At 62.2% G+C, this 26,139-nt stretch overlaps 1 protein-coding gene across 1 annotated transcript in view; it reads left to right on the top strand.

The window, feature by feature from the left end:
• EPHA8 (EPH receptor A8) overlaps nucleotides 1-23,609 on the top strand; it is a 65,426-nt gene extending 41,817 nt beyond the window's left edge. Inside the window, exons 4-17 of the mRNA XM_054175806.1 lie at nucleotides 5,481-5,636; nucleotides 7,160-7,495; nucleotides 9,757-9,881; nucleotides 10,169-10,331; nucleotides 10,790-10,886; nucleotides 11,399-11,466; nucleotides 12,634-12,759; nucleotides 13,503-13,688; nucleotides 14,279-14,340; nucleotides 15,161-15,370; nucleotides 18,062-18,211; nucleotides 19,521-19,711; nucleotides 20,518-20,673; nucleotides 23,019-23,609. Coding sequence (XP_054031781.1) covers nucleotides 5,481-5,636; nucleotides 7,160-7,495; nucleotides 9,757-9,881; nucleotides 10,169-10,331; nucleotides 10,790-10,886; nucleotides 11,399-11,466; nucleotides 12,634-12,759; nucleotides 13,503-13,688; nucleotides 14,279-14,340; nucleotides 15,161-15,370; nucleotides 18,062-18,211; nucleotides 19,521-19,711; nucleotides 20,518-20,673; nucleotides 23,019-23,133 — 2,141 coding nt within the window. The 3' untranslated portion in view covers nucleotides 23,134-23,609. The remainder of the gene's footprint in view (nucleotides 1-5,480; nucleotides 5,637-7,159; nucleotides 7,496-9,756; nucleotides 9,882-10,168; nucleotides 10,332-10,789; nucleotides 10,887-11,398; nucleotides 11,467-12,633; nucleotides 12,760-13,502; nucleotides 13,689-14,278; nucleotides 14,341-15,160; nucleotides 15,371-18,061; nucleotides 18,212-19,520; nucleotides 19,712-20,517; nucleotides 20,674-23,018) is intronic.
• The last annotated feature ends 2,530 nt before the right edge of the window (nucleotides 23,610-26,139 follow it).

Here is a 26,139-nt window from a genome sequence, read left to right on the forward strand (position 1 = left end):
TGCCGCAGGTGCCCTCTGTTGCAGGTGCCCTCTGCCGCAGGTGCCCTCTGCTGCAGGTGCCCTCTGTTGCAGGTGCCCTCTGCTGCAGTTGCCCTCTGTTGCAGGTGCCCTCTGCCGCAGGTGCCCTCTGCTGCAGGTGCCCTCTGCTGCAGTTGCCCTCTGTTGCAGTTGCCCTCTGCTGCAGGTGCCCTCTGTTGCAGTTGCCCTCTGCTGCAGGTGCCCTCTGCTGCAGGTGCCCTCTGCCGCAGGTGCCCTCTGCTGCAGTTGCCCTCTGTTGCAGGTGCCCTCTGCTGCAGGTGCCCTCTGCTGCAGTTGCCCTCTGCCGCAGGTGCCCTCTGCTGCAGGTGCCCTCTGTTGCAGGTGCCCTCTGCTGCAGTTGCCCTCTGTTGCAGGTGCCCTCTGTTGCAGGTGCCCTCTGCTGCAGGTGCCCTCTGTTGCAGATGCCCTCTGCCGCAGGTGCCCTGTGCTGCAGCTGCCCTCTGTTGCAGGTGCCCTCTGCCGCAGGTGCCCTCTGCTGCAGCTGCCCTCTGCTGCAGCTGCCCTCTGCCGCAGGTGCCCTCTGCTGCAGGTGCCCTCTGCCGCAGGTGCCCTCTGCTGCAGCTGCCCTCTGCTGCAGGTGCCCTCTGCTGCAGCTGCCCTCTGCTGCAGTTGCCCTCTGCTGCAGGTGCCCTCTGCCGCAGGTGCCCTCTGCTGCAGCTGCCCTCTGCTGCAGGTGCCCTCTGCTGCAGGTGCCTTTGCTCTCAGCCTGAAGCACAGAGCTTTGGCAGCTTTGCAAAACCTTCATGGGTGAGAACTCCTCCTGCTCCTCCCCTCAGGACCTGGGGAGTGTGAGCTGAGCTGAGCTGGGGGCAGAGGGACCAAGCAGCAGGGAGGGGATGTGAGGTGAGGTCTGGGGTGAGACAAATTCCTCGTTGCAGGGCGGGGTGACAGACTGCAGGGGAGTGCTGGGGGTGGGAGAGCTGTGCAAGGGGGCTGCAGGGTGGGGAGTGGGCTCTGGGGGGGGGGCTGGTGGTGCTCAGGAGTGAGAGGTGAGGCAGTGACCACAGGTGTGAGTCAGTGCTGGGGCACACAGCACACCAAGGGTGCACCATGGGGTGAAGCACGACCTGGAAGCTGAGAGCCAGCCCAGCCCAAACCCCCTACAGACCACCGAGCAGCCTGGGGCCAGCGCCTGGGCTGAGCTGGGGCTGCAGGGAAAGGGCAGCCCAGCCTGGCAGGAACAGAAGGTTCAGGGCAGAGTGTTGGATGTCTCTTTTTAGGAGCTGACTGAGTGACACACTTCTGTTCCACTGCTGTCGTGTGGGAGCTGGGACCAGATTGAAAGGAGGTGTGATTTTCCATGCTAGCTTCTCTTGCAGCCTGGGGGGCTCTGGGACTGGTGCCTGTCTCTGGCTGTCACAGTGGCTGTGACACTCTTATTTCCAGCTCTTATCTCTTCCCAGCACCACCAACGGCTCAGCTCTCCTGGTGCTTGCTGGTGCCCAGCTTTGTTGCAGGGTCAGAGAAGGGAGCAGCTGATGGCACCGGCACTGCAGAGCTGCCCCCTGGCACGCTCTTGGCTATGCCCTCACCTGCCCAAAGGCCCTGGGCTGAGGATGGAGCTGAGAGGGAGTGCCATAGGGTCAAGGCTTGCGATTGCAGCCCCACAGGACCGTGGTGGTCCCAGCAGGGCCACCTGCAGAGCGCTGGTCCCAGACGGAGCCTTCAAAGCGAGCAGAGCAGCTCGGTCCCGGCTCGCCTGTCGCCAGCAGCTTCATCTATCATCTCCCAAGCCCTGCCAGCTTATTAGCAGATGTTGTCCTGTCCCCAGAGGACAGAGAGGGAGGGAAACAAATGGACCAAAGTACAGATGGCTGGCAGAGCCCTCCCCACGCTGCTGCTTCTGAGACAAACCTGCTGCTGCGGGGCCCCTTGGCCAGGCGACGGATGGGGCTGGTGGGCTGGGATGTCAGGGTGGGGGGGAGCAGTGGCAGCCCTGTGCTATTGACCCCAATAACTGGGGACACAGCTGTGTGTCAGAGGGCTGGAGATGTGCTCTGCCAAGCACAGGCTTAGTGTTGTGCCTTGGAGGCTGTGCTTGTGACACTGGGACCTGCCGGGAGCCTGGGCTGCAAGTGTGCAAGGCTTGAGCTGGGCTGCAGCTGCAGGTCTGCTGGTGTCCTCTGTGCACTCTGAAACCACCCTGTGAGCTCAGACTGCAGGCACAGGTAGCCTTGGCTGGGGTTTGGAGCAGGGGAGGAACTGGGTTCAGGAGGAGGACACCAAGGAGCAAGGCGTGAGATCCTCAGACACAGAGGGAGGATGAAGGAGAAATGAATCCCTGTGTTCCACAGGGCTGCTGGGAGGGCATCTGTGGCAGGAGCTGGTTGCAGGGAAGGCAGCAGGACAACACTTCTGCACTCCTCTGGTGGGTGGCTTCAGACTGCAGTGGCTTTAGTGTGTGGAGCCCTGCAGCTGTTTTCAGTCCAGCTCTGCCCCTCTCTGCTCTCAGTCCTGCTGGCTGTGACTGACATTTGCCCTCAGGCCACTGCTCTGATCCTTTGCTCTTACCAGAGCTGCCCCAGCAGGCCCTGGTCTGCCACTTGTGACTGGCCTGGTAGGAAAGAGCCCAGAGCAGGACATGCTCTGTCACCCTGTGCTTAGGCCTGTTCCATCCTGTGCAGGCTGCAGGCTGATGCCCTGTCCCCTGCACCTGCAAAAGGCACTGCAGCTGTGCCCTGCTCCCATCTAGAGCAGGCACCGAAGTGCCTGACCCCATCCACAGCACTGCCTGCCCCAGCTCCAGCTGCTCTCCAGGCCCCTTCACATGCTCCTGATGGCCAGGTGCTGGGAAGTGGCTCTCAAGGGCTCTGCCCTGTTGCACAAATCCCTCTGTAATTTGTCATTTAGGATAATTTTACCCCTGAGTGCATCTAAAATAATTTGGAATCACTGCTACAGGTAATTAACTTTTTTTTCACAGCATTAAGTGCTAAGTGATTACAGTTGCTTGGTGCAGATCTGCTCTGTTCCATCCTTCCTGGGGGCCTTCAGTAAAGCTGGGGAGGGGCTTCTGACAAGGGCTGGGAGTGCCAGGATGAGGAACAATGGCTTTGAGCTGGGAGAGGAGAGATTGAGACTGGAGATGAGGAAGAAATTGCTGAGAGTGAGGCTGGGGAGACTCTGGCACAGGCTGCCCAGGGAGGCTGTGGCTGTCCCCTGCCTGGAGGTGTCCAAGGCCAGGCTGGATGAGGCCTTGAGCAGCCTGGGCTGGGGGGAGGGGTCCCTGCCCATGGCAGGGGGCTGGAGCTGGCTGATCTCTAAGGTTTGTATTTTTCCCACCTGGCTCAGATTTGTCCTTACCTGAGCTCCAAAACAAGGGCTGCAGACTGCAGGGTGCTGCAGTGGCAGGCTGAGGACATCTGGTAAAGCCAGAGTCTCCCTGGCCCCCTAGGTGTGAGGCACAACAAGCACCAGGCAGCACCAAAGCTTGGCACAGGTCCCAGGCTGGTCTTGGTGTGGCTGGCTGGGGACAGCAAAGCTCTCCTTTGCTTTCTGTCCTCTCAGGGAGGTGAAAGGTGTCAGGAGAGCTGAGGAGCAAACCAGCAATTTCCTCCTGAGGCAGTCTGCCTTCCCTTGCACCCTCAGGTCTGGGCATTTCTGCTCCTTGTTCTGATGCTCTTTGGGGTCTGGAGGAGCAGGGATCTGGGGACAAACTGGAGACCTTCTGCCCCTTGCTTTTTCCAGCCTGTGATGCCAGCACCTCTGGCATGTGCAGCACAGGCACCTCCTGCTGGGGGTCTGTCAAACAGCATTCGGTGCAAAACTGCCACAGCAGCTGGGCACAGGGTCTGAGAAGGCACCAGCAAGCCCCAGGGCTGTGTGTGGCTGAAGCACAGCCTTCAGCTGCCATCACTGGCAGCAGCTCAGGTATAAAGAGGCTGTTGGATTGCTGTGCAGGGTGTGAGCTGCTGGCAGCAATCAGTCCAGCGAGATCTGTGGCAAGGAAATGAGTGTCATTAAAAGGAAAACAAATCAGCACCTAGAAGCAGAACAAACAGCCAGCACGGAGGGATCCTGCCCGCTGGGGATGCTGGAAGCAAACACAAACCCTTCTGCATGCTTGGAAGCAGAAAATTGAGGCAGTAGGCAGGGTGGCCACCGAGGGTGAAGACAGGAAAATGAAGGTATTGCTGCCTCAGCAGGGAAAAGCAGAAATGAGTCCGAGCCAGGATTAGTGCTGGAATCACTGGGGCTGGTCCTAGAAGGGCTTGAAGCAGCCAGGGCCCGGGGCAGAGCCTGGTTTGCCTTACTTGGAATGGAAATGTGCAAGAGAGGAGAGATCCTTCCGCCCCCAGACAGATACCTGACATGCCACATGTCGCTCCCCAGCTAATCGATTTCCCTAACGACAGACAAGTTGTTTGTTTCTGTGACAAATGGTTCAGCCGGGGGAGGTGGGGGCAGGGCAGAGCAGAGCGGTGCCAGCCGGGCGGGGGTGAGCTGCGCTCTGCAGAGCTCCCGGCGCCCGGAGCAGACAGGGCAGAGGAAGCAGAAGACGCCCAGGGTGGCTCTGGCCTCGCTGCCCCACACAGAGAGCAGGCAGCCTGCGGGCACTGCAGGGGCTGTTTGCCCTGGGTTTGTGCAGGGAAGCTCTCTGCTGTGTGGGGCAGAGCTCTGAGTCCTTGGCACCAGCCACATGGATGCTGTGGGCACCTGGGCACACCCTGCGCGAGTGGAGGGGCAGCCACTGTGAAGTGAGACCCTGCAGCACATTTGTGCCATGAGTGGTGGCTCCTAGAAGGGTGACCAAGGTGATCTCCAGTGCTGCTTCTTGCAGTGCTCCCTGCCCTGAGGCCAGGCAGGGGCCCAGGGGCTGCAGTGAGGACAGCTCCAGGCAGCAGCAGGGGTGCAAGGAAGAGAACCACAGAGCTGCTGAGGCTGGGAGAGGCCTTGGAGCTCCTCAAGCCCAACTGCTCACCCACAGCTCACTGCCACTGCTGCTGAGCCACTGCCACTGCACCACAGCCCTCAGCACCACAGCCCTCAGCACCACAGCCAGGAGGCTCTGAAACACCTCCAGGGCTGGGGACTGCACCACCTCCCTGGGCAGCCTGGCACAGTGCCTGGCAGCCCTTGCTGGGAAGAAACTGTTCCTAAAATCCAACCTGAACCTCCTCTGGCACAACTTGAGGCCTTAAGAGCACCTTGAGCTTTACACAAACAGCCACAGCAGCCAAGTGTGCTTGTGAAACAGTGGGCAGTGGGTACCAGGATGGCAGCAGATACAGCCTGGAGGGGAGGCAAAGGCAGTTTTCACCTGGCTCTCTTGCCTGTGGGCAGCTGCAGGGACACTTCCCCAGGAGCTGGGGCGAGGGGAAGGTTCCCCAGGCACTGGGGTGGGGGTGAGAGCAGCTTCCTGCTGGTGGGACCTGCTGCGTCGGGGGCTGCTCCTCACCCCGGCGCAGCCCTCTGAGCTCTGTGCCTTGCCTCCTCCGCAGCCTGCCAGCTGGGCTTCTACAAGTCAGCCCCCGGGGACCAGCTGTGTGCCAAGTGCCCCCTGCACAGCCACTCGGAGGGCCGCGCTGCCCGCGTCTGCCGCTGCGACAGCAGCTTCTACCGGGCGCTGCAGGACCCGCCCTCGGCCGCCTGCACCCGTGAGTACCGGGCTGCGGCGCGCAGCTCCCTGGCGCTGCCGGTGCCCCCGCCGGGGTCTGCATGCACCCCTGCACGGAGCATGCTGCCCAGAGCCCTGCTGCAGCCTTTCCACCCCGCAGCTCCCTGCCCCCCATTCCCCGCCTGCACTCCCTCCCTGTCCTCTGTCTCATCCTCATCCTGCTGCTCACAGCATCCCCTGGCTGGAACAGATCTTCAGATCCTCGAGTCCAGGAGATCCCTGTGCACAGCTGCCAGACCATGGCCCTCAGCTCCTTATCCAGATGTCTTTCAAACACCTCCCTGTGCAGCCTGTGCCAGTGCCCCATGACCCTTCCAAGGGAATGCATTGTTCCTGATGTCCAACCTGAACCTCCCCTGGTGCAGCTTGAGGCTCTCTCTTCTCATCACTTGGTACCTGGGGGGAGAAGCTGCCCCCCTCCAACCTCCTCTGAGGAAGTTATGAGGTCTCTCCTCAGCTGCTCCTCCCCAGCCCTGCTCTCCAGACCCTTCTCCAGCTTTGCTGCCCTTCTCTGGACCTGCTCCAACCCCTCAATGTCCTTCTTGGAGTGAGGGCCCAAAACTGAACCCAGAATTTGAGGTATGACCTCACCAGGGGCACAGAGGGAGAAGATCCCTCCCCAGGCCCTGACGGCCACACTGTTCCCAACACAAGCCAGGATGCTCTTGGGGAGCTCTCCTGCCCACACCCCAGCTGGCTGCTTTCCTTTGCAGACATGCCCAGGGTGGTCAGACCCCTGGGAGGCCATGGGGCACCATGAGTGTTGCTGTGCTCTCCTCTGCTGTGGGTGGATGGTGGCACCCTGGGCCCAGGGGTATTAAAATGGCACAAGAACATCCCAGGAGGAGTTCTCCTCTCTGTAGTTGGTCCAGGAGGGCACAAAGCTGTTAGTCTGATAGCTGAGGGCAGGGCAAAATACAGGTCAGCAACAGCTGAATTGTGCTTCCCTCGAGATTGTTACTGCCTCCCCACCCCCCACCCCCCACCCCCCGAATGTGATTTACCCTCCCCCATGTGAGCAGGTCCAGCTCTCCACTCTCCAGCCACCAGCACCTTGGCTCTTCCCCCAGAAGCTCCATGCCACCCTCCTTTTCCCCCCAGAGCAAACACCATCTTTTGCCTGCCTGGCTTGGGCACCCTGCTCCAGAGCATCTTCCCTCTGTGGCTTGGCACCCTGAGACCTGGCTGTGGCTTTGCTGTCCTCCCTCTGAGCCATGTCCCCCCTGGGCAGCAACCTATTCCCTGTAGCACTGCTTGGAAGTGCAGGTGCATGGTGCCCAGGGGCAGCTCCCTGATGATCCCAGGCTCTGCTGGTCCCATCCTCTGCCCATCCCCTGGTCCCATACTCTGCCAGTCCCATACTCTGCTGGTCCCACGCTGTGCCAGTCCCATCCTCTGCCAGCCCCGCACTGTGCCAGTCCCGCACTCTGCCAGCCGCCCGCCGTGCCAGCCCCGGGCGCCGCAGCAGCCCCTGGCCTGCCTGAGGCAGTGTTTGTCCGGCAGGCCCCCCCTCGGCTCCGGTGAACCTGATCTCCAGCGTGAACGGCACCTCGGTGACGCTGGAGTGGGGCCCCCCGCTGGACAAGGGCGGCCGTGCGGACGTGGTGTACAACGTGGTGTGCCGGCGCTGCGCGGGCACCGCGGGGCACTGCGAGGCCTGCGGCAGCGGCATCCGCTTCGTGCCGCAGCAGATGAGCCTGGTGCGGGGCGCCCTGACCGTCACCAACCTCCTGGCACACACCAACTACTCCTTCTGGGTGGAGGCCGTCAACGGCGTCTCCGACCTCAGCCTGGAGGCCAGGAGGGCTGCGGTGGCCAACATCACCACAAACCAGGCAGGTAGGAGGAGCAGACTCCCCCCCAGGCTTTGCCGTGGGGGTGGTGCTGATGTGGCTCCCGCGGCGCTCGGGTCAGTAGCTGCAGGAGCCAGAACCTGCCCCGGCAGCCGGGGGCTGGGCTGGTGATGTGGAACCCTCGGGAGCTGTGACTCCTGTGCTCTGCTGCTGGCTGATGGAGCCAGGGTGAGCTGGAGGCGAGCTGCTGCCCGAGGCTGCTCTCACCCTGCTGTGGCTCATGGCATCCTCTGTCACCTTCCCTTCCCTGCACTTCAGCCTGCAGCTGCTGGCAGAGGCTCCTTGCCTGCAGGAGGCAGGGGGCACGCAGAACACTTGTCTGTTGACAGCAACACTAAGTGGAGCATGAATCTTTCAGGCTGTTCCTCCAGCCTGCTGTCCCCTCTCAAAGGGCCAAGCAGCAGTTCATGCTCTGCTCTTAGCTCACACCAGAGCCAGGCCCTGGCAGGTGACAGCAACACTTCCTGGGAAGTCTCTCTCCTGCATGCCTCATCTCTGCTGTGAGAGGCTCTTTGGACAGCAGTGCTCTAGCCCAGGGGGGCCAGGACCGTGCCCTGGGGTCACCTGGGCATCTGCCCAGAGGAGAGAGCCCAGCCAAGCCCCTGTGCATGGAGCTGGCTGCAGGCAGGGAGGACAGGGCAGGGATTGACCCTTCTTGTCAACCCTCCCTGTTGGAAATGAGCCTGCAGGAGCTTCCTGTGGTGCTGAGCCCCTTCTGCTCTCACAACAGTGGTGCCAGCAGGAGAAAGCTGGGGAGCCTCTCTGGGTTAGCTCATGGCTGGCAGGAGAACAAGGACCTTTTGTTGCTTATCCCTGCTTGCAGCCCTCCAGCTCTCTGCTGAGCCCATGTGGAAATCCCAGAGTGGTAGAATGGCTTCAGCTGGAAGGGACCTTCAGGATCATCCAGTTCCAAGCCCCTGCTGTGGGATACCTCCCACTGGACCGGGTTGCTCAAGGCCTCATCCGGTCTGGTCCTAAACCCTTTCCAGGGCTGTGGCATCCACAGCTTCTCTGGGCAGCCTGTTCCAGGGTCTCACCACCCTCACTCTAAAGAGCGTCCTCCCAATTTCCAGTCTAAACCTCCCCTGCCCGAGTTCCAAACCATTGCCCCTAGTCCCCTTGACCCCACAGGTCCTTCTCACAAGTCTGCCTCTGGAATGCTCAGTCCTGCATGATCCCTCCCAGTGCTGAGGAGCAGCAGCAGCCCAGTGCCCCGGGGGGAATGTTCTTGGGAAGTGCTTGGGAAGTTCAGCCTCTCTGCTGGGGGAGTTGATGCTGAGCAGGTGCTGTGACACCAGCAGGGCTGGGGATTTGGTAGCCATGAAGTTTTGCTTGCTGTGCCTGCGTGGTGCACACCACAGAGCAGCCCAGCCCTCCAGAGGGGCTGAGGGACCCCCTGCCATGCTGCTCAGGGTGGCTTGCCCATGCTGGGTGCTGGTCATTCGTGTCCCTCCAGCCCTGGGTGGTTGAGCGGAGCAGGACTGGGAGCAGCAGAGATGCCCTGGGGCTGTTTGTTGCATGTGTCCAGGGGGTCTAGCTGATTCCCACCCTGTCCTAGTTCTGGTCCTGCATCCCAGCAGTGATTTCTGCCTCCTGGAGGAGCCAGCTCAAAGATGAGCTGAGCTGTCTCTGCTGTCTTTCAGTCCCTGGGTGCCTCACTGTTGGCTTCTCTGGCTGTGGCAGCTCCAGTTTGGAGACAGCAGGCACAAGGACCAGTTCACAGGCTCCTAACCCAGGTCCAGGCTGGGTATCTCCTGACAGGGCACCCTGTGGGCACCTTCAGGGTGATGCTCAGGCCCTGGTCACCACTCTGGGCATTTACCTCTTTCCCTCTTCCCCTGCCCCTCTCTCCAGGCCTCAGACGGGGCAGAAGGGGTCAGGCTCCTGCTGTGGCTCTCCATGACCTCCAGCCCCCAGCCCCTTCTCCTTTCTGGCTCCAGTTGACAGCACAGCACCAGTATCCCCTCCTGCCTGTGCTGGGAAATTGCCCTCCTCTTTCATCTCCTCAGAGCCTGCTCACGCCATGGGAAAGAGACTGAGGCCACTGGAGCGAGCCAGAGGCTGCTTGCAGGGCCCTGCCCAGCACTCAGCCCCACATGGCCTTAGTTAAATCCGAGGCTTGCTTCAGCCCAGGGCTCCTGCACCGGGCTCCAGTTCCACCCTGCCCCGCTGCCGAGTCCTGCTGCCCCCTCCCCACGCGGGACCCCCACCAGCAGGCACCTGACCTGCTGCCATCTGTGTGCCCAGCGCCGTCCCAGGTGGTGGTGCTGCGCCAGGAGAGCGCAGGCCAGAACAGCGTCACCCTGCTGTGGCAGGAGCCCGAGCAGCCCAACGGCATCATCCTGGAGTACGAGATCAAGTACTACGAGAAGGTAAGGCTGAGCCTGCCCCGCCTGGCTTCCACCACAGAGCCACACAGAAGCACTGAGGCTGGAAAAGACCTCTAAGGTCATCGGGAGGGTTGGGCAACCTTCTCGCCAGCACCACCACACTCTCCAAGCCACGTCTGCACCTGGGCTTTAGCATCTCCCAGCGGTGGTGGCTCCAGCACTTCCCTGGGCAGTTGCTGCTGCCAGCCAGCCTGGCACGGAGGACTGTTTTGGAAGGCTTTATGACCTGCTGGTGTAGTGAGGGGGGTTGGGTGCTGGTTTTCCCCCAGGACAAGGAAATGCAGAGCTACTCGACCCTGAAATCCAAGGGCACCACTGCCACCATCTCGGGGCTGAAGCCCGCCACCCGCTACGTGTTCCAGGTGCGGGCTCGCACCTCCGCCGGCTGCGGCAGGTTCAGCCAGACCGTGGAGGTGGAGACGGGGAAGCCAGGTGAGCCCCTGCAGCTGGGGGTGTGGGCACTGGGGGGCAGGGTGCTGGGGGGGTGCTGATCCCCTTCCCCATGGTCATCGTTCCTCTGCCACACAGGGAGGAGGTGCAGCTCCTGGGGTCCAGCCTGCAGGGCTTGCCTGGTGCTGCCCTCCTGAGATGTGCCCGCACAGGAGAAAGGGGAGGGAGGGAGGACATGGCAGTTAGCACCTGGTGGGGTTCTGAGGCCCCAGACTCCTCTCTGCACTGGCTGGCAATGCCAGCATGGCTTCCCCAGATCTGTGCTGGCTTTCCCCATGTGGAAATGGAACCTGTGCACTAGGAGAGCCCCAGAGCTGGGGCTCGGTGGGGGATGGTGCTTGATCTCTGAAGGCCATGACTCTGTTGGGGTAGGTGAGTTCCTGAGCTCAGCAGAGCACTTCCCACTCCAGCTCCCCTCCTTCCCACCCTGGTTCTTGCAGCCTCTCTCCGCTATGACACGATGACCATCGTCTGGATCTGCCTGACCCTCATCACTGGCCTGGTGGCGTTGCTGGTGGTCCTCATCTGCAGGAAGAGGTAAAGTGTGCCCTGGAGGTCATCCTGGCTGGGCACCCAGCAGGTCAGGAGGGATGGGAGAACTCAGGTGCCTGGGGCATCCATAGGCTCATAACCAGCCAAGAGGCTTTGTTTGGAGGTCTCCACCCTCCCTGAGGCAGATCCAGACGCCAGACCTTTCCCTCCTGCCAGCAGGAGCAATAACAATCCCAGTCCCAGCACCACCTCCAGTATGAGGGTGACTAGGTGGGCTAGGTGGTAGGGCCAGGAGTGGAGAGAGCTCTTCTCCATCAGGAAGGTCCAAAGAGCACTGAGTTTGCTACCCCTCAGTGTGCCTGAGCCAGGCATGGAGCAGCCCAGGGGAGACACAGGGGATGCAGGCCACAGTGTCAGACCAGCATGGAGGCAGCTGCTGGAGGGCCAAGTGTCAGCTCCAGCTCCTCCTGGGCTGCCTGCAGAGCTGCCTCCCACCCTGCTGCTTGTGGGAGTGAGGGACAGGAGCAGCTCTTCTGACCCTTGTGCCCCTGTGGCAGGCACTGTGGCTACAGCAAGGCCTTCCAGGATTCTGATGAGGAGAAGATGCATTATCAGAACGGGCAAGGTAGGAGCCTCCTTCCTGCTGCTGTCCCTGGGGTGGGCAGGACCTCAGCCCCGTGGGTGGGCAGGACCAAAGCCCCGTGGGTGGGCAGGACCTCAGCCCCACGGGTGGGCAGGACCTCAGCCCCACGGGTGGGCAGGACCACAGCCCCGTGGGTGGGCAGGACCTCAGCCCCGTGGGTGGGCAGGACCTCAGCCCCGTGGGTGGGCAGGACCACAGCCCCACAGGTGGGCAGGACCTCAGCCCCACGGGTGGGCAGGACCTCAGCCCCGTGGGTGGGCAGGACCTCAGCCCCACGGGTGGGCAGGACCACAGCCCCACGGGTGGGCAGGACCACAGCCCTGTGGGTGGGCAGGACCTCAGCCCCGTGGGTGGGCAGGACCTCAGCCCCACGGGTGGGCAGGACCTCAGCCCCATGGGTGGGCAGGACCTCAGCCCCGTGGGTGGGCAGGACCTCAGCCCCATGGGTGGGCAGGACCTCAGCCCCGTGGGTGGGCAGGACCTCAGCCCCACGGGTGGGCAGGACCTCAGCCCCACGGGTGGGCAGGACCACAGCCCCGTGGGTGGGCAGGACCACAGCCCTGTGGGTGGGCAGGACCTCAGCCCCACAGGTGGGCAGGACCTCAGCCCCATGGGTGGGCAGGACCTCAGCCCCGTGGGTGGGCAGGACCTCAGCCCCACGGGTGGGCAGGACCTCAGCCCCACGGGTGGGCAGGACCTCAGCCCCGTGGGTGGGCAGGACCACAGCCCCACGGGTGGGCAGGGCCCCCAGGGTGAAGGGGTTTGACCACTGCCTGCTTCTGGGAATGTGTGTAGCAGAGCTGATCCCAGGGGCACCTTGGTAATGGGGTTAAAGGGTTGCACAGCATGAGATGAGGCTGTGACAGCCTCATCCTAGACAGCAGCAGGTCAGAAGAGAGGAAAATTCATCACAGGTGAGAGGTGGGGGGGGAGGGGTGATGATCACGTGTTGAAGCCCCGAGCAGCCAGGCCCTGGGCTGCTCTGAGCACCCAGCTATGCCAGAGCTTGCCTCAGACTTCCTTGGGCTGCAGCCTCTGTGGCTCCTCAGCAGGACAGCCCAAAGAGCCCTGCCCTGCCCGGCTGCACCCAGGGCTCAGCAGGGCTGCCTGCAGGAGCTCATCTCCTCTCTGCCCTCTGAAACCCGGCAGTGAAGTTCCCCGAGTCCAAGGTCTATGTGGACCCCCACACCTACGAGGACCCCTGCCAGGCTGTGCTGGAGTTCACTCGGGAGATCGAGGCCTCCCGCATCAAGATCGAGAAGGTCATCGGCTCCGGTGAGTGCCTGGGCCAGGCTGCCTGCTGTGTCAGCCCTGCCCAGAGCCCCCGGGGCTGGGCTCCTGCTGTCCCCCGCGCCCCCAGCAGGCTCTGCAGCACCGGCGCAGCGCTCAGCCAGGGCTTCCTCTGCCCCTCACCCTTCTGAGACCGAGCTCCTGGGGTTCTCTGCCGCCTGAGAAACGCTTTGGAGGCAGCCTGGTTGCTGTTCAGCTGGCGAGGATGGCTCAGGCTGCCAGGGCAGATGGCTCAGCCTGTCCTGCGTGGGTGCTCCAACGCTGCCACCCTGCCTGCAGCCCAGGAGCGAGCGTCTGGGGTGACAAAATGCAAATGAAGCTGCAAGCAGAACGGAGAACTTGCAGAACAAAGGGAACTCTGCACAGGAGCAGGGCTACAGGGAGGCACAGGGCAAGGACAGAGCTGGAACTTCACCAGCACCCCAAGGGCTTACTCCAGAGCAGCAGTGAGGAGCCTGGCTGGGATCCATCCCTGCTGCTGTAGGAGACTCCCAGATTGGTTCATTAAAAGCTGTAGGCCAAGGGCCACAGTAACCACTGCTCAAAGGCATCGGGGGGAGGTGGTTGCTGACAGTGCTGCCCAGATCCCAGGGGTGGCACTGGAAGCTGGATGATGATGGACAAAGCCCAGCAGCCCTGAGGGGCTGGAGCAGGCTGGGTGACCCCTGGGGCTGGTGGGTCAGTGCAGGAAGCTGAGGGGGTCCCCACGGCCTCCCCTTGCCTTGCAGGGGAGTCTGGAGAGGTCTGCTACGGCCGCCTGAAGCTGCCAGGGAAGAGGGAGCTGCCCGTGGCCATCAAGGCTCTCAAGTCAGGCTACACTGAGAAGCAGAGGAGAGACTTCCTGAGTGAGGCCAGCATCATGGCACAGTTTGACCACCCCAACGTCATCCACCTGGAGGGGGTGGTGACCAGGAGTATGTGGCCGGTGGGGATGGGACCCTGTGGTGGGGCAGAGCTGGGATGGGTCTCCCTCTGGGCACCCTGGGAGATAGGGGTCAGGGATTGTTCTGGGTGCACTCCACCCTTCAGCTGCCCCAGCTGCTTCCTTGCCAGCTGCTCACCTCCCCAGGGCCCCTCAAGGGCCCCCCCTTGCCTTTCTTGCCATTGCATGTGGCAGTTGCCAGCTTGCTCCAGGTGGGGGTTGCTGGCTTAGGAGATGTGCTGCCCATCAGAGTTTATTTCTTGGCTGCCTGTGTGGAATCCTAATTTGGAGTCTCCCTTCCAAGAGGCACTTTCTGATGCAAAGTGTTATGCTAATGAATGCAAATTTCCCCGGGCCAAGGAGCTGACCCAGCCACATCCACAGCCCCTGGAGGGGGGCTCAGCGTGGGGGCTGCTGCCACATCCCCCCCCTCATGTCCTGCACAGCTCAGGGCTGCAGCTGCCCTGTGGGGCTGCAGGGGGTGGCAGGCCTGGGCTCATGCCTCCCCCAGTAAAAGCCTGGCACTGGGCTTCCAGAGGAAGGTGACTCCCCTGCTAACCTGACCTCCCTTGTCTTCTGCAGGCAAATTGGTGATGATTGTTACTGAGTACATGGAGAATGGCTCCCTGGACACCTTCCTCAGGGTGAGCAGCTCCTCTGTGTTCTTATTCCCTGCACATTGCCCTGGGCTGAGGGACTGCAGGACAGGCAGGCTCCTGCTCCTCAGCCTCACAGCCGCTGCGACCCCTGTGCCAAAGCTCCCTGCTCTGGGCCCTCCCCTCTCCAGCAGGCCTGGGCTCCAGGGCATCGCTGCTGCATGCCCACAGCAGCACTGCCAGGGCAGACAGCAGCCTGGGCAGTGTGTCAGAGGCGCTGGGGGCACAGGAGCTGAGCTGCAGGGACAAGAGGGGGGCACTGGGGTTAGAGCAGATACTAAGCTTTAGGTGAGAAGTACCAGGGGGGTAGTTTGATGAGAGCATCCCAAAGCAAGAGAGACAGGGATCTGCTGGAGAGAGTCCAACAGAGGCTGCAAGGAGAATGAAGGGACTTGAGCATCTCTGACATGAGAAAGACAGAGAGCCCTGGGGCTGTTCAGTCTGGGGAGGAGAAGGCTGAGAGGGATCTGATCAATGTCTATCAATAGCTGGGGGGTGGGTGTCAGGATGAAGGAGCCAGGCTCTGTTTGGTGGTGCCCTGTGATAGGACAAGGAAGAGCAGGTACAAGCTGGAACCCAGGAGGTTCCACCTCAACAGAAGGAGAAACTTCCCTGGTGTGAGGGTGACAGAGCCTGGAGCAGGCTGCCCAGGGGGGTTGTGGAGTCTCCTTCTCTGGAGGCTTCCCAAACCCCACCTGGATGTGTCCTGGGTGCCCTGCCCTGGCAGGGGGCTGGACTGGCTGCTCAGTGGCTGCTCAGTGGCTGCTCTGTGGCTGTGTGAGCTGGGCTGTGGGTGCTTCCCCTGCAGAGGCACGACGGGCAGTTCACGGTGATCCAGCTGGTGGGCATGCTGCGGGGCATCGGCGCCGGCATGCGCTACCTCTCCGACCTGGGCTACGTGCACCGGGACCTGGCCGCCAGGAACATCCTGGTGAACAGCAACCTGGTCTGCAAGGTCTCCGACTTCGGCCTCTCGCGCATCCTGGAGGACGACCCCGACGCCGCCTACACCACCACGGTGCGTGGGGCCCGCGGGGCAGCCTGGCAGAGCCGCGCCGGTGGGCGCCGCCGGCGCAGGGGAGTTCGGCGCTGCCCAGGGCAGGCCAGGCAGGGCAGCGGTGCAGAGAGTCAGCTCGCCGCTGGTGTTGGTACCGGAAGCTTGAGCCCAGGATGCTTCTGAGGCTCAGGGCAGTGTCCTCCATGCAGGTACCCCCTGGAGGTGTGCAGCTGGGTGGGAGAGCAGGGAGCTGATCAAACCTCCCCAGCCAGTCAGCACAGGGCATTGCCATGCCCCTGTTGGAGTCCTTCTCTGGACTCTGTAGCTCCATGAGAGCAAGAGCAGCCCTGCAGGGAAGGACTTGGGGGGGCTGGGGCGGGGGGAGAAGCTGGACAGGAGCCAGCAAGGGGCACTGGCAGCACAGGAGGCCAAGGGCAGCCTGGGCTGCAGCCAAAGCAGTGTGGCCAGAGCTGGAGAGAGAGGATCCTGCCCCTCTGCTCTGCTCTCTCAGACCTCACCTGCAGGCCTGGGGCCAGCTCTGGGGCAGAGAAGCTTTGGGTTGGACATCAGGAGGAAGTTCTTCACAACGAGGGTGGCAAAACAATGGAGCAAGTTACCCAGAGGGGTGGTGGAGGCCACATCCCTGGGGACATTCAAAGTCAAACTTGACATGGCCCTGGGCAGCCTGCTCTAGCTGGAAGTGTCCCTGCTGACTGCAGGGGCTTGGACAAGATGACCTTTGAGGGTCCCTTCCCACCTGTGAGTCTGTGATTCACTCCTTCAGCTGCCCCAGAGCCACAGGTCAGGGGTGGGGGTTGAGAACCTCTTCTGCCCTGTGGCCACACAGCAGATTTTCCTCCTGGCTCTGCCTCCTTCAGGGCTGTGGACAGGGTGGGAATTGGCATTGCAGCTGAGGTGATTTTGTTCCCACCTGGGGCACTTTGATCTGTGAAGACATTTAAAGGTTTTTCTCTCCAACCTGGGAGCTCTGGAGCTTGAGATGCTCCTCCAGTGTGGGTCACAGAGGCAAAACGAACTCCACTGAGGCAGTGTGTGGTCCAGGAAGAAACTGGTGTGCTCTGCAGGCACCCCTCTGACTAGGACACTGGGGTGGGTGGACAGTTCCTGATGGAGGCCACTCTGGAGCTGCAGCTGAGGAGTCTGAGCATCATTTTCAGAAGGACCAAGGCTAGACAAGCAGGAAGGAGCTTCAGGTTAGCTGGGGGTAGCTGAGAGCAATGCAGAGCATGGCTCAAAGCAGTTGCAGCTCTGAGGGGTGAGTGCACAGCAGCCCAGCCTAGAGCCCTTCATGCTTGGTTTCAGCCAAGTGAAGAAGTGAAGTGAGCCCTGGGTGATTTTCTGTTCAACTGCTCCTTCTGGCATCTCAAGACATAACCTGGCATCCCAGATCCTTTGGTTCTGGAGAAGGTTCCTGCTGCTTGGTTCAAGCACAGCATCTTCTGTGCCCTGGGGGCCCTCAGAAGAAGGGTAAGAAGGGGCCCAAGGTCAGCTGGTGCAGTGCATCCTGCTGCCACAGCAGCCTTCTGCTTGGCTGTGGCCTGCAGGCAGACACTCAGCCTGGCTTCCTCCCACCCTGCCAGCTCAGAGCTTCCCCCCAGTGCTTGTGAACAAGGTCCCAAGGATCACACTGTGCAGGGACCACAGGAAGCTGACCTGAGTGCCCTGAGAGCCCAGAGCTCCTGTGTTGACCTACCTGCTGGCCCTTTCCAACCCTGCCCCCTTGCTGGGGACATCGTCTCATGTCTCTGGTGTGGATGCAAGCAGAGAGGTCACTAGAGGAAGGAGCAGCCACTGAGAATGTCACCAGCAGGGGCTTAGAGGCATCCTGGCACAGTGGAAACCACCAGAGGTGGTTGCTCTGGAGGAAGTCTAGTCTGGACAGAGCTGAACTACAGGGATGCAGTGAGAGAACAAGGAGCAGGAGCTCCCTGGCCAGCGTGCAGAGTATGCTGAGGGTGAGGATGCTTTCTTGTTCAGAAGCTTGTGGTTGGGTGGAATCCTGTGCTGCTCCTCTGTGCTCCTTCACCTGCTCAGGAGGTTAGCTTCCCAAAGGGCCTCTCCTGTGGGACACATCGTTCCTCTTCAGTCCCCTGAGCTTGCATGGTTGGGTGAAGGCAAATCACCCCAGACAAGGACACCTGAAGGGTGTTCCCAGGCAGACCACAGCCCAGCTGCTCTTGGGAAGGCCACATGAGCTTCCCTGCACCACAACTTTGCTCTCCAGGCATCTGGCAACCACATTGCCAGCTGTGCTCAGCTGGTTTTTCATTCAGCAAGTCCTCATCAGTGCTTGCCTGCCAAGCAGTGAGGGACAGGGAGCACATCACCAGCCCCCTGTCAGCTCCTAGCACCCAGGGTCAGCTCCATGCTTCTCTGCTCTGGTAGCCCTCAGCTCCACTGCACCACTTTGATTCCTCTCTCGTGATCAGTGAGGGCCAGAGCCGTGTGTGGAGACCTTGCAGAACAGCAAAGCTTTCTCCTTGCTCTGCTGGAAATGCCTTGAGGTCACCTTTTGGGTACCTCTCTGGGTTTATCTGGTGCAGATTGCTTCCTCAGCCCTTCCCAGCAGATGCCATCCCGAGGCACCTCTCCCGTGAGCTGCTGCCTTGGCTGCGGGGCGGGGAGGTGCCTGAGCCCCGCAGGCTCTGAGCCCCGCAGGCCCTGAGCCTCGGCTGCTGCTCTCCGTTTCAGGGGGGGAAGATCCCCATCCGCTGGACAGCTCCGGAGGCCATCGCGTACCGCAAGTTCTCCTCGGCCAGCGACGTCTGGAGCTACGGCATCGTCATGTGGGAGGTGCTGGCGTACGGCGAGCGCCCGTACTGGAACATGACCAACCGCGACGTGAGTGGGCACGGGCGGCACGGCCGCGCCTGCCCCTGCCCTCACCCGAGCCAGCCGGGCGGGGGAAGGGACCCAAAGAGCAGCCCTTGCCCCTCCTCACATCCCCGCAGGGCCCTGCTCAGTGTGCTTGTCCCCTCCATGGGGACATGAGGTTGTCACCCACCGCCGCAGGGAGCAGCTTTCCCTTTGCAGCCCCGAGGCTGCCGGCGGTGCCAGGCTCTGCTCTGATGCCGCTCTCTGCCCTTCTGCTGCCCGGAGAGCCTCGGCAGGTCTTGTGCCACCTTTCCAGCTGCCTGGAAGGGGCTGGGGCTTCCCTAGCATCACTGCAGCCCCACTGCGTTAGTCTGTGAGTCCGTCCTGCACCCGGTGCCGGGGGTCCATCCCTTCCTCTGCCCGTGTGAGGCTGCTGAGAGCGCCAGGCTTGCACCACCCAGCAGTGGGCTTTGGGTTGGCAGAGTTAGGTGGAGCTACCCTGACCTCAGAGTTTGCAGGAGGCAATAAAAGGACTGTTTTGACTCTGCAGAACTACAGGACTCCTTTCTTTCACCCGAGGGGACCTCCTCCCTGCTCTGGGAGCCCCGACAGTCCCCCCTCCCCTGGTTTTAGGCAGTGGCTTTGGTGACAACAGGGCAAGGGCAGTGGCTTGCACTGCCTGCTGCTCACAGCTCCTTTGAGCAGGGTCTCCTCCAGCCTTGCTGAGTGGTGCAAGTCCTGCCTGTGGAACACCTGACCATGAGTGCAGCTCTCGTGGTTTGTGCTGAGGAAGGCTTTGATGTTCCAGACCTGCTGGACTGCTTCAATCCCCTGTCCCGCCCCCTCCCCCCGCTCCAGCCCCCTGCAGGCACTGCGCACAGCAGCAGTCATGAGCCTGCTGCCCACCCCCTGCTGCCCACCTGCTGGCCCCAGCAGCTCATGCAGCAGGGACCCTCCTTGTGTGCCCCGGGCTGGGGTGCTGGGTGTGGGTGCTGTGAGATGTGGGTGCAGGGCACGAGGGGTGGGTGCAGGGCACGGGGGGTGGGTGCTGGGTGTGAGGTGTGGGTGCAGGGCACGGGATGTGGATGCAGGGCACGGGGTGTGGGTGCAGGGCGCGGGGTGTGGGTGCTGGGTGTGAGGTGTGGGTGCAGGGCACAGGGGGTGGGTGCAGGGCATGGGGGTGGGTGCAGGGCGCGGGGGGTGGGTGCAGGGCACGGGGGTGGGTGCTGGGTGTGAGGTGTGGGTGCAGGGCATGGGGGTGGGTGCAGGGCGCGGGGGGTGGGTGCAGGGCACGGGGGTGGGTGCAGCTCCACCTGGGCGTGTGGCTTCCTTGCAGGTCATCACCTCGGTGGAGGAAGGCTACCGCCTGCCGGCGCCCATGGGCTGCCCCGCGGCGCTGCACCAGCTGATGCTGGACTGCTGGCAGAAGGAGCGCAGCGAGCGGCCGCGCTTCGCGCAGATCGTTGGCATCCTGGACAAGCTGATCCGCAGCCCAGACAGCCTCAAGGGCACCGGCACCGTCACCCGGTGAGGCCCGCAGGGCTGGCAGCTGCTGCCGGGCACAGCCAACAGGGGGCATCGCTGCCCGGCTGCTTCCCCGGGACAGGGACCTGCCAGAGTCCAGGGGAGGCCACAAGGATGCTGGAGGGACTGGAACCGGGGTGAGGAGGAGAGGCTGAGAGCCCTGGGGCTGCTTGGGCTGCAGAGGAGCAGCCTGAGAGGAGATCTGGGCAATGGTTACAAATATCTGAGGGGTGGGGGGCAAGAAGGGGCCAGGCTGGGCCAGGCTCTGCTCAGTGGTGCCCTGGGACAGGACAGAGGGCAATGAGCACAGACTGGAACCCAGCAGGTTCCAGAGGAGAGGAGAAAATTCTCTGGTGTGAGGCTGCTGGAGCCTGGAGCAGGCTGCCCAGGGAGGTTGTGGAGTCTCCTGCTCTGGAGACTTTCCAACCCCACCTGGGTGTGTTCCTGGCTGCCCTGCCCTGGCTGCCCTGCCCTGGCTGCCCTGCCCTGGCAGGGGGTTGGACTGGGTGATCCTCAGGTCCCTTCCACCCCCTCCCATGCTGTGATTCATTCTCTGGTTCTGTGACACAAACATGCAAAGGACAATGGGCAGAGGTTGTGCTGAGCAGTGGGAACCATCCTGCACTTCGCTGCCTTGCTCCCACCCTGGCATCCCATGCCAGGGGCTGCAGCAGTGCCCAGTGCAGTGAGGTGCCTGCCTTTACCAGCCTGTCCTGCCCTTACCTGCAGGGTCACAGCCTCCTTGAGGTGGATCTTTCAGCCTGGCTACCTAGGACCAAGTGTTCTAACCCCTTCTGTCCTGCCCCCAGGTTCACCCAAACCCCCTTTGACAGGAGTCTGCTTGACCTGGCCAGCTGCCTGAGCGTGGAGGACTGGCTGGACTCCATCCGGCTGGGGCACTACCGAGACAACTTTGCCACGGCAGGGTACTCCTCCCTGGGCATGGTGATGCACATGAACATTGAGTGAGTACCACACAACCAGCTCCACCCCATTAGCCCCAGCAGTGACCACCCTGCCTTGGCCCAGCCTAGCTGGCTCCTGGTATCAGGGATGCTGATGACACCAAACTGGGGGCGGCAGCTGACACCCCTCAGGCTGTGCTGCCAGCCAGGCTTAGACTGAGAGCTGGGCAGGGACAACCTCAATGACATCCAACAAGGGCAAGGGGAGAGTCTTGCACCTGGGAAAGAGCAACCACACAGATCAGGATAGTTTGGGACTGAGCTGTGGGAGAGCAGGGAAAGGGGAGAGGACCTGAGGGTCCTGGTGGGTGGGAGGTTGACCCTGAGCCAGCAATGAGCTCTGGTGGCCAAGAAGGCCAAGGGCAGCCTGGGCTGGATCAGAAGGGCTGTGCTGAGTAGCTCAAGAGAGGTTCTCCTCCCCCTCTGCTCTGCCCTGCTGAGGCCACAGCTGGAATCTTGTGCCCAGTTCTGAGCCCTCAGCTCAAGAAGGACCTCAGGGAACTGCTGGAGAGAGTCCAGCACAGAGCCACAGAGCTGCTGCAGGCTGTGGAAGATCTTCCTCATGAGGAAAGCCTGAGGGAGCTGAGGGCTCTGCAGCTTGGAGAGGAGCCTGAGGGTGAGCTCCTTGCTGGGGATGAAGCTGTGCAGGGGCAGTGCCCAGAGGCTGGAGCCAGGCTCTGCTGGGGGATGCCCAATGCCAGCCAAGGGGCAGTGGTGGAAGCTGAGGCAGAGGAAGTGCCATGGGAACAGGAGGGAGAATTTATTCCCTGGGAGGGTGACAGAGCCTGGAGCAGGCTGCCCAGGGGGGCTGTGGAGACTCCTCTGGAGATATTCAACCCCCTCCTGGCTGTGTTCCTGTGTGAGCTGCTCTGGGTGACCCTGCCCTGGCAGGGGCTTGGACTGGATGAGCTTTTGAGCTGGATGAGCTTCCAGCCCCTGACATTCTGTGACTGTGATGTCCAAGGCTGTGCTGACCGTTGGGGGAAGGTGTGGAAGTTGTGTGGAGAGGGTGTGAGCACTAAGCCACCTCTGCTGCTCTGTGGTGGCTCTCCATTGTCATCACAGGCTCACAAGTAATTGGGGTTGTGAGGTGCTTCGGGAGGCCATGGAAGCAAACTGCCTGCTCAAAGCAGGGTCAGAGCTGAGGTTGTTGACTCCTTGCACCTTTGTTTTCCCTGCAGAAGGCATGGCAGTCTGGAGCAGAGGGTGGCTGTGCCATGCTGTGCAGCTTCTCTGGTGTCAGTGGGAAGCAAACAGAGCTGGAGGCAGCTCAGAGCTTCTCCAGCCCCAGAGCACTGCAGTGGCTCCCTGCTCACTGCAGCCAGGCAGGGCTAGGTCAGAGCCAAGTGACCCAGTCTGGGTTAAGTAAGGAGAGCTGGGGAATGTGTCCCATCCCCTCCACCTCCTGCTGTAGGGAGCTTGCTCTGCCACCTGTCCAGGGGGTGTCCAAGCTGGCTGATGCTCCATGTGGTACCAGAACGGAGAGTGCAGCTCTGCCTGCCCCTGCCCCTGCCCCTGCCCCTGCCCCTGCCCTGGTCTGCATTGCCCAGCCCTCGCTCTTAGCACCAGCCAGGGCTGGCAGGAAGCTCTGCTGCCTCTGAGGGGGTCTGTGCCCTGTCAGAAGGCTTGGAGCTGCCAGGCAGTGGCTGCTGTGGGTGGGAAGGATGTGACAGGGAGCAAGGACGTGACAGGAGCGGCTCGGCCGGGGCGCAGCAAGCGGGGAGGGAGCCAGGGGAGGGAAGCTGCAGAGACGCAGACAGGAGCCTGTCAAGTGCATTGATCAGGGGCTGCTCGTGGGGTCTTTGCTGGGGGACTGAGCTGATCCTGAGCCTTGATTCTCATGCACATCAGGGCAGTGTTTGAGTGGGGAAGGCTCCTCATCCATCCTCCCCTCCGACTGGGTTATCCGAGGGCATTGGCTGAAACCGAATCCAATCTCAGAGCATCGATCTTGTCACCTCCTGCCTGTCAGCAGTGATCCCCTCCTGCTCCTGCTCCCCCCAGGGCTGTCACAGCAGCCATGACAGCAAGATGTGCCCAAGGCAATGGCAGCCTCTCTGCCCTTGGAAGTTTCTAAGGCCAGGCTGGATGTGCCTCAGGGCAGCCTGCTGTGGTGTGAGGTGTCCCTGCCCACGGCAGGGGCTTGGAACTGGATGAGCCTTGAGGTCCCTTCCACCCCTGGCAGCTCTGTGATGCCCACAGGCAGCAGCCTTGTGCTGGTGGGCAAGCAAGAGGAACCAAGCATGGTCCTGGGCCAGTCCATGGAGTGTGCCCATGGGGAAGAAAAGGCTCTGCCTGGGGCCAGATCCAGCCCAGGGGGTGCTGACAGAGCCTTTGCTCTCCAGGGACGTTCGGAGCCTGGGCATCACCATGATGGGCCACCAGAAGAAGATCCTGAGCAGCATCCAGGCAATGAGATCCCAGCTGCTGAGCACAAACGGCCCCAGGAGGCATCTCTGATCACCAGCACTGCAGACCCACTCTGGGCCTTCCTTGGCACTTACCCTGGCAAAGGGGCAGCAGGGTGGTGAGCAGGAAAAGGGGCACCAGGCCAGGACCTGGAGCCCTGGCAGCTTCTCTTTGATTTCAGCCTCAGTGGAAACGTCTTTCCAGATACCTTGATGGTCCTGCTGCCTCCTTCCCCCATCTGAAGGGGGGAGCAGCCTTCCAAGTGGGCTAGGGGCTTGTCATGCCTCTCTCCATCCCCTACTGTGTCCCTGTGGGACTGGGGGTCACCACACAGCTAGGCAGGACAGGTGGTAACCCCCACACAGCAGGCTGGCCCCAGCTGCATCTGCAGGTGCAGGGCTGTCAGACACAACAGCAGTACCAGGAGCAGTGGCACTGGGCTTGCCATGGCACACAGCTCCTTTGGAGGGCACAGCTGGGGACTTTGGTGGATCTCTGAACTGAGGAGGGCTCCACAGGCTGCCACACAGCAGAGACAACCCTGCTCCAGTGGAGCCTGGCCCAGGGGAACCTCCCAGTTCCACTGCACTCCAGCCTGGACCTCCTGAGCTGCAGCAGCCTGCAGGGGACTTCATGACCCAGCTCGACAAGGCCAGGAGGGCAGAGGGCAGAGAGCAAGGTGGCAGTGCCAGGCTCTGTGTGCACTGAGAAGAGCTGGCCAGGGTCTGCTGTCTGGAGCCTCAAGGACCCCAGGGCTCTGCAGGAGGCTCTCCACTTTCTGAACCCACCAGCACTGCTCCTCTCCAGATCCAGCACAGGCATCCCAGGGCAGTCCAGGCACATCTCCTAGGGCCTCAAACTCAGGTTTCTCCCTCAGCAGCACAACCACCGTGTCCCTCCTGCCCCTCCTGCCCCTCCTGCCCTCCCCCAAGGCTGGACCAGCACGGAGTGCAGTGGAGGGCTCTGCTCCCAGCTCCCAGGCTGGAGGGGCAGCCAGGCTGCTGCCAGCTCTGCTTTGCTCTTGTACTGCCCTAGGGACACCCAAAAGCTGCCCCATTGCCACACCTCCTGCCTGTGCCCAGGGCTGCCCTGGCATCTGCAGAGGAGGGGTCCTGAGCAGCGGCTGCAGCCACACACTCCTGCAGCGGGGCACAGGGGGTGCTCAGCTCCCCCCAGCTGCTGAGCCTGGGGACTGGCAGGCTGGTGGCCTGTGCTCCACAGCTCTCCTCTCCTCCACAGCTTCCTAAGAGCTGTGGAGCTGGTCTGAGAGGCTGAGCTGGCTGCAGAGATGCAGATGGGGTGGGGGAGGGTGGGGGGAGGCTGGGGGGCTGGGAAGGTCTCTCGTGGATGTAAATAGGATTTTCTGTGGGTGTGGGAAGTGTTGGAGTGGAATCCAGTGTTGAGCACAGCAATGGTGGCAAAGCACAGAGGCCTCACTCCTGGGGCTGAACTCACTGCAAAAAACCCCAAACAACCTGCTGGGAGCGTGGCTGGGGCTGGGCTGGGCTGGGGGGAGCTGGAGGAGGGCTGGGGGGAGCCACGCTGCCTGCCAGGGCCCACAGCACCCTGCCTGAGCACTGGCACACATCCAGCATCACTCTGCACAGGGCCTGGTGGGGGCTGGCCTGGGGGCTGCTCCTGCCAGTGCTGGTTGGGCACTGGGGGGGGGGGGGAGGGGGAGGGGGGAGGGGGTTTCTCAGCTGCAATAATGCCAGCTCAGCCTCTCTGGGGCACCTCTGTCCTGCTGGGCTCTCTGGCTGTGGTGGGCATTTACTGCTTCCCATGGAAGCTCTGTGTGGCAGGGGACAGATGCAATGTGTTGCTTCATTGTATTGCACCCCCCTGCAGCCAGCAGCACTGCAGAGCCCAGCCCAGGCCCTGCAGCACAGGGTGCTGCTGCTGTCCACCTCCTCCCTTCCCAGCGTCTGGGGCTCCCCAGGGGCTGAGGCCCTCCTGCACCAGCTGGGGAGGGCAGAGCTGTGCCCTGGGGCGCACAGGGCAGCCCTGCCAGCGTGGGCTGCAGGATCTGGGGTTGGGAGCTGCCAGAGGGCCTTTCCATGGGTCAGGTCCTGCAGCATGGAGTGGCTGGGCTGCTCCTGGCTGCTCCTGGCTGCTCCTGGCTGCAGGGAGGCTGGGGCAGGGCTTTCCTTTTATGTTCAAGGTGTGCACCTCTTCCTGGGCAATAAAACTTCTTCTTCCCACAGACTGCCTGCTCCTTGCCTCTTGTGGTCACTGTGCTGCACAGAGCTGCTCTGGGGGAGCACTGGGGGCCTCCACAGCTGCTTCAGAGGCACACTGGGGACAGCTCTGGCATGCTCAGCTTGCCACCACCTTCCCTTGCTCCAGAAAGCCTCTCAGGTGTGAAGGAAGCTGCCCTGGAGAGCAGGAGGGGCTGTGGGGTGGGGCCCACAGGGGCAGGGAAGGGGCTGAGCATTTGCAGGGCCCCTGGGTGGGGGTTGCTGTGCTGGGGATGGGGAGAAGCCTCATGGAGTTGCATCTCATGCAGGAGACCAGGCAAGCACAGGAGATGTGCAGAGGCTCCTCTGAACCTCAGGGATCCCCTGCAGGCTCTCCCAGCCCCAGGCTCAACTCTCCTCTAAATTCAGTAAAGCCTCATCCCCTGAAGTCTGAGCTGAAGTAACCTCACAAGGGGGGTTGCAAAACTCTCCTTGCAGGCCTTTAGCTGCCCTCCAGTGGAGGGTTTAGCAGCAGGTGAGTTACAGGGCTGAGAGACCCCCAGGAAAGCAGCAGATACAGAAGCAAAAGGGAAGGGCAGCACAGCACAGGGTGGCACTGGCTCTGTCCATCTCACTGCTCCCTTGCCCCCAGCTTTCACAGCCCTCCAGGGATGCAGGGGTCTGTCCCCAGCCTTGCTTGGTGTGGGCAAAGGTCAGCCTGCCCCCCCCAGTGCTGTGCCCCCCTGTCCCTCCAGGTACCCCAGACCCCTTAGTCACAGAACTGTTCTGGCTGGAGAAGGCCTCTGAGAGCATCCAGCACCACCAAAACCAAAGCCTGGCCCCAGCTCCACTGGGTACAGAACTGGCTTGGTCCATAGCC

The sequence above is a fragment of the Dryobates pubescens genome, chromosome 33, assembly GCF_014839835.1.
Source record: "Dryobates pubescens isolate bDryPub1 chromosome 33, bDryPub1.pri, whole genome shotgun sequence".
In the NCBI taxonomy this organism is placed as follows: Eukaryota; Metazoa; Chordata; class Aves; order Piciformes; family Picidae; genus Dryobates; species Dryobates pubescens.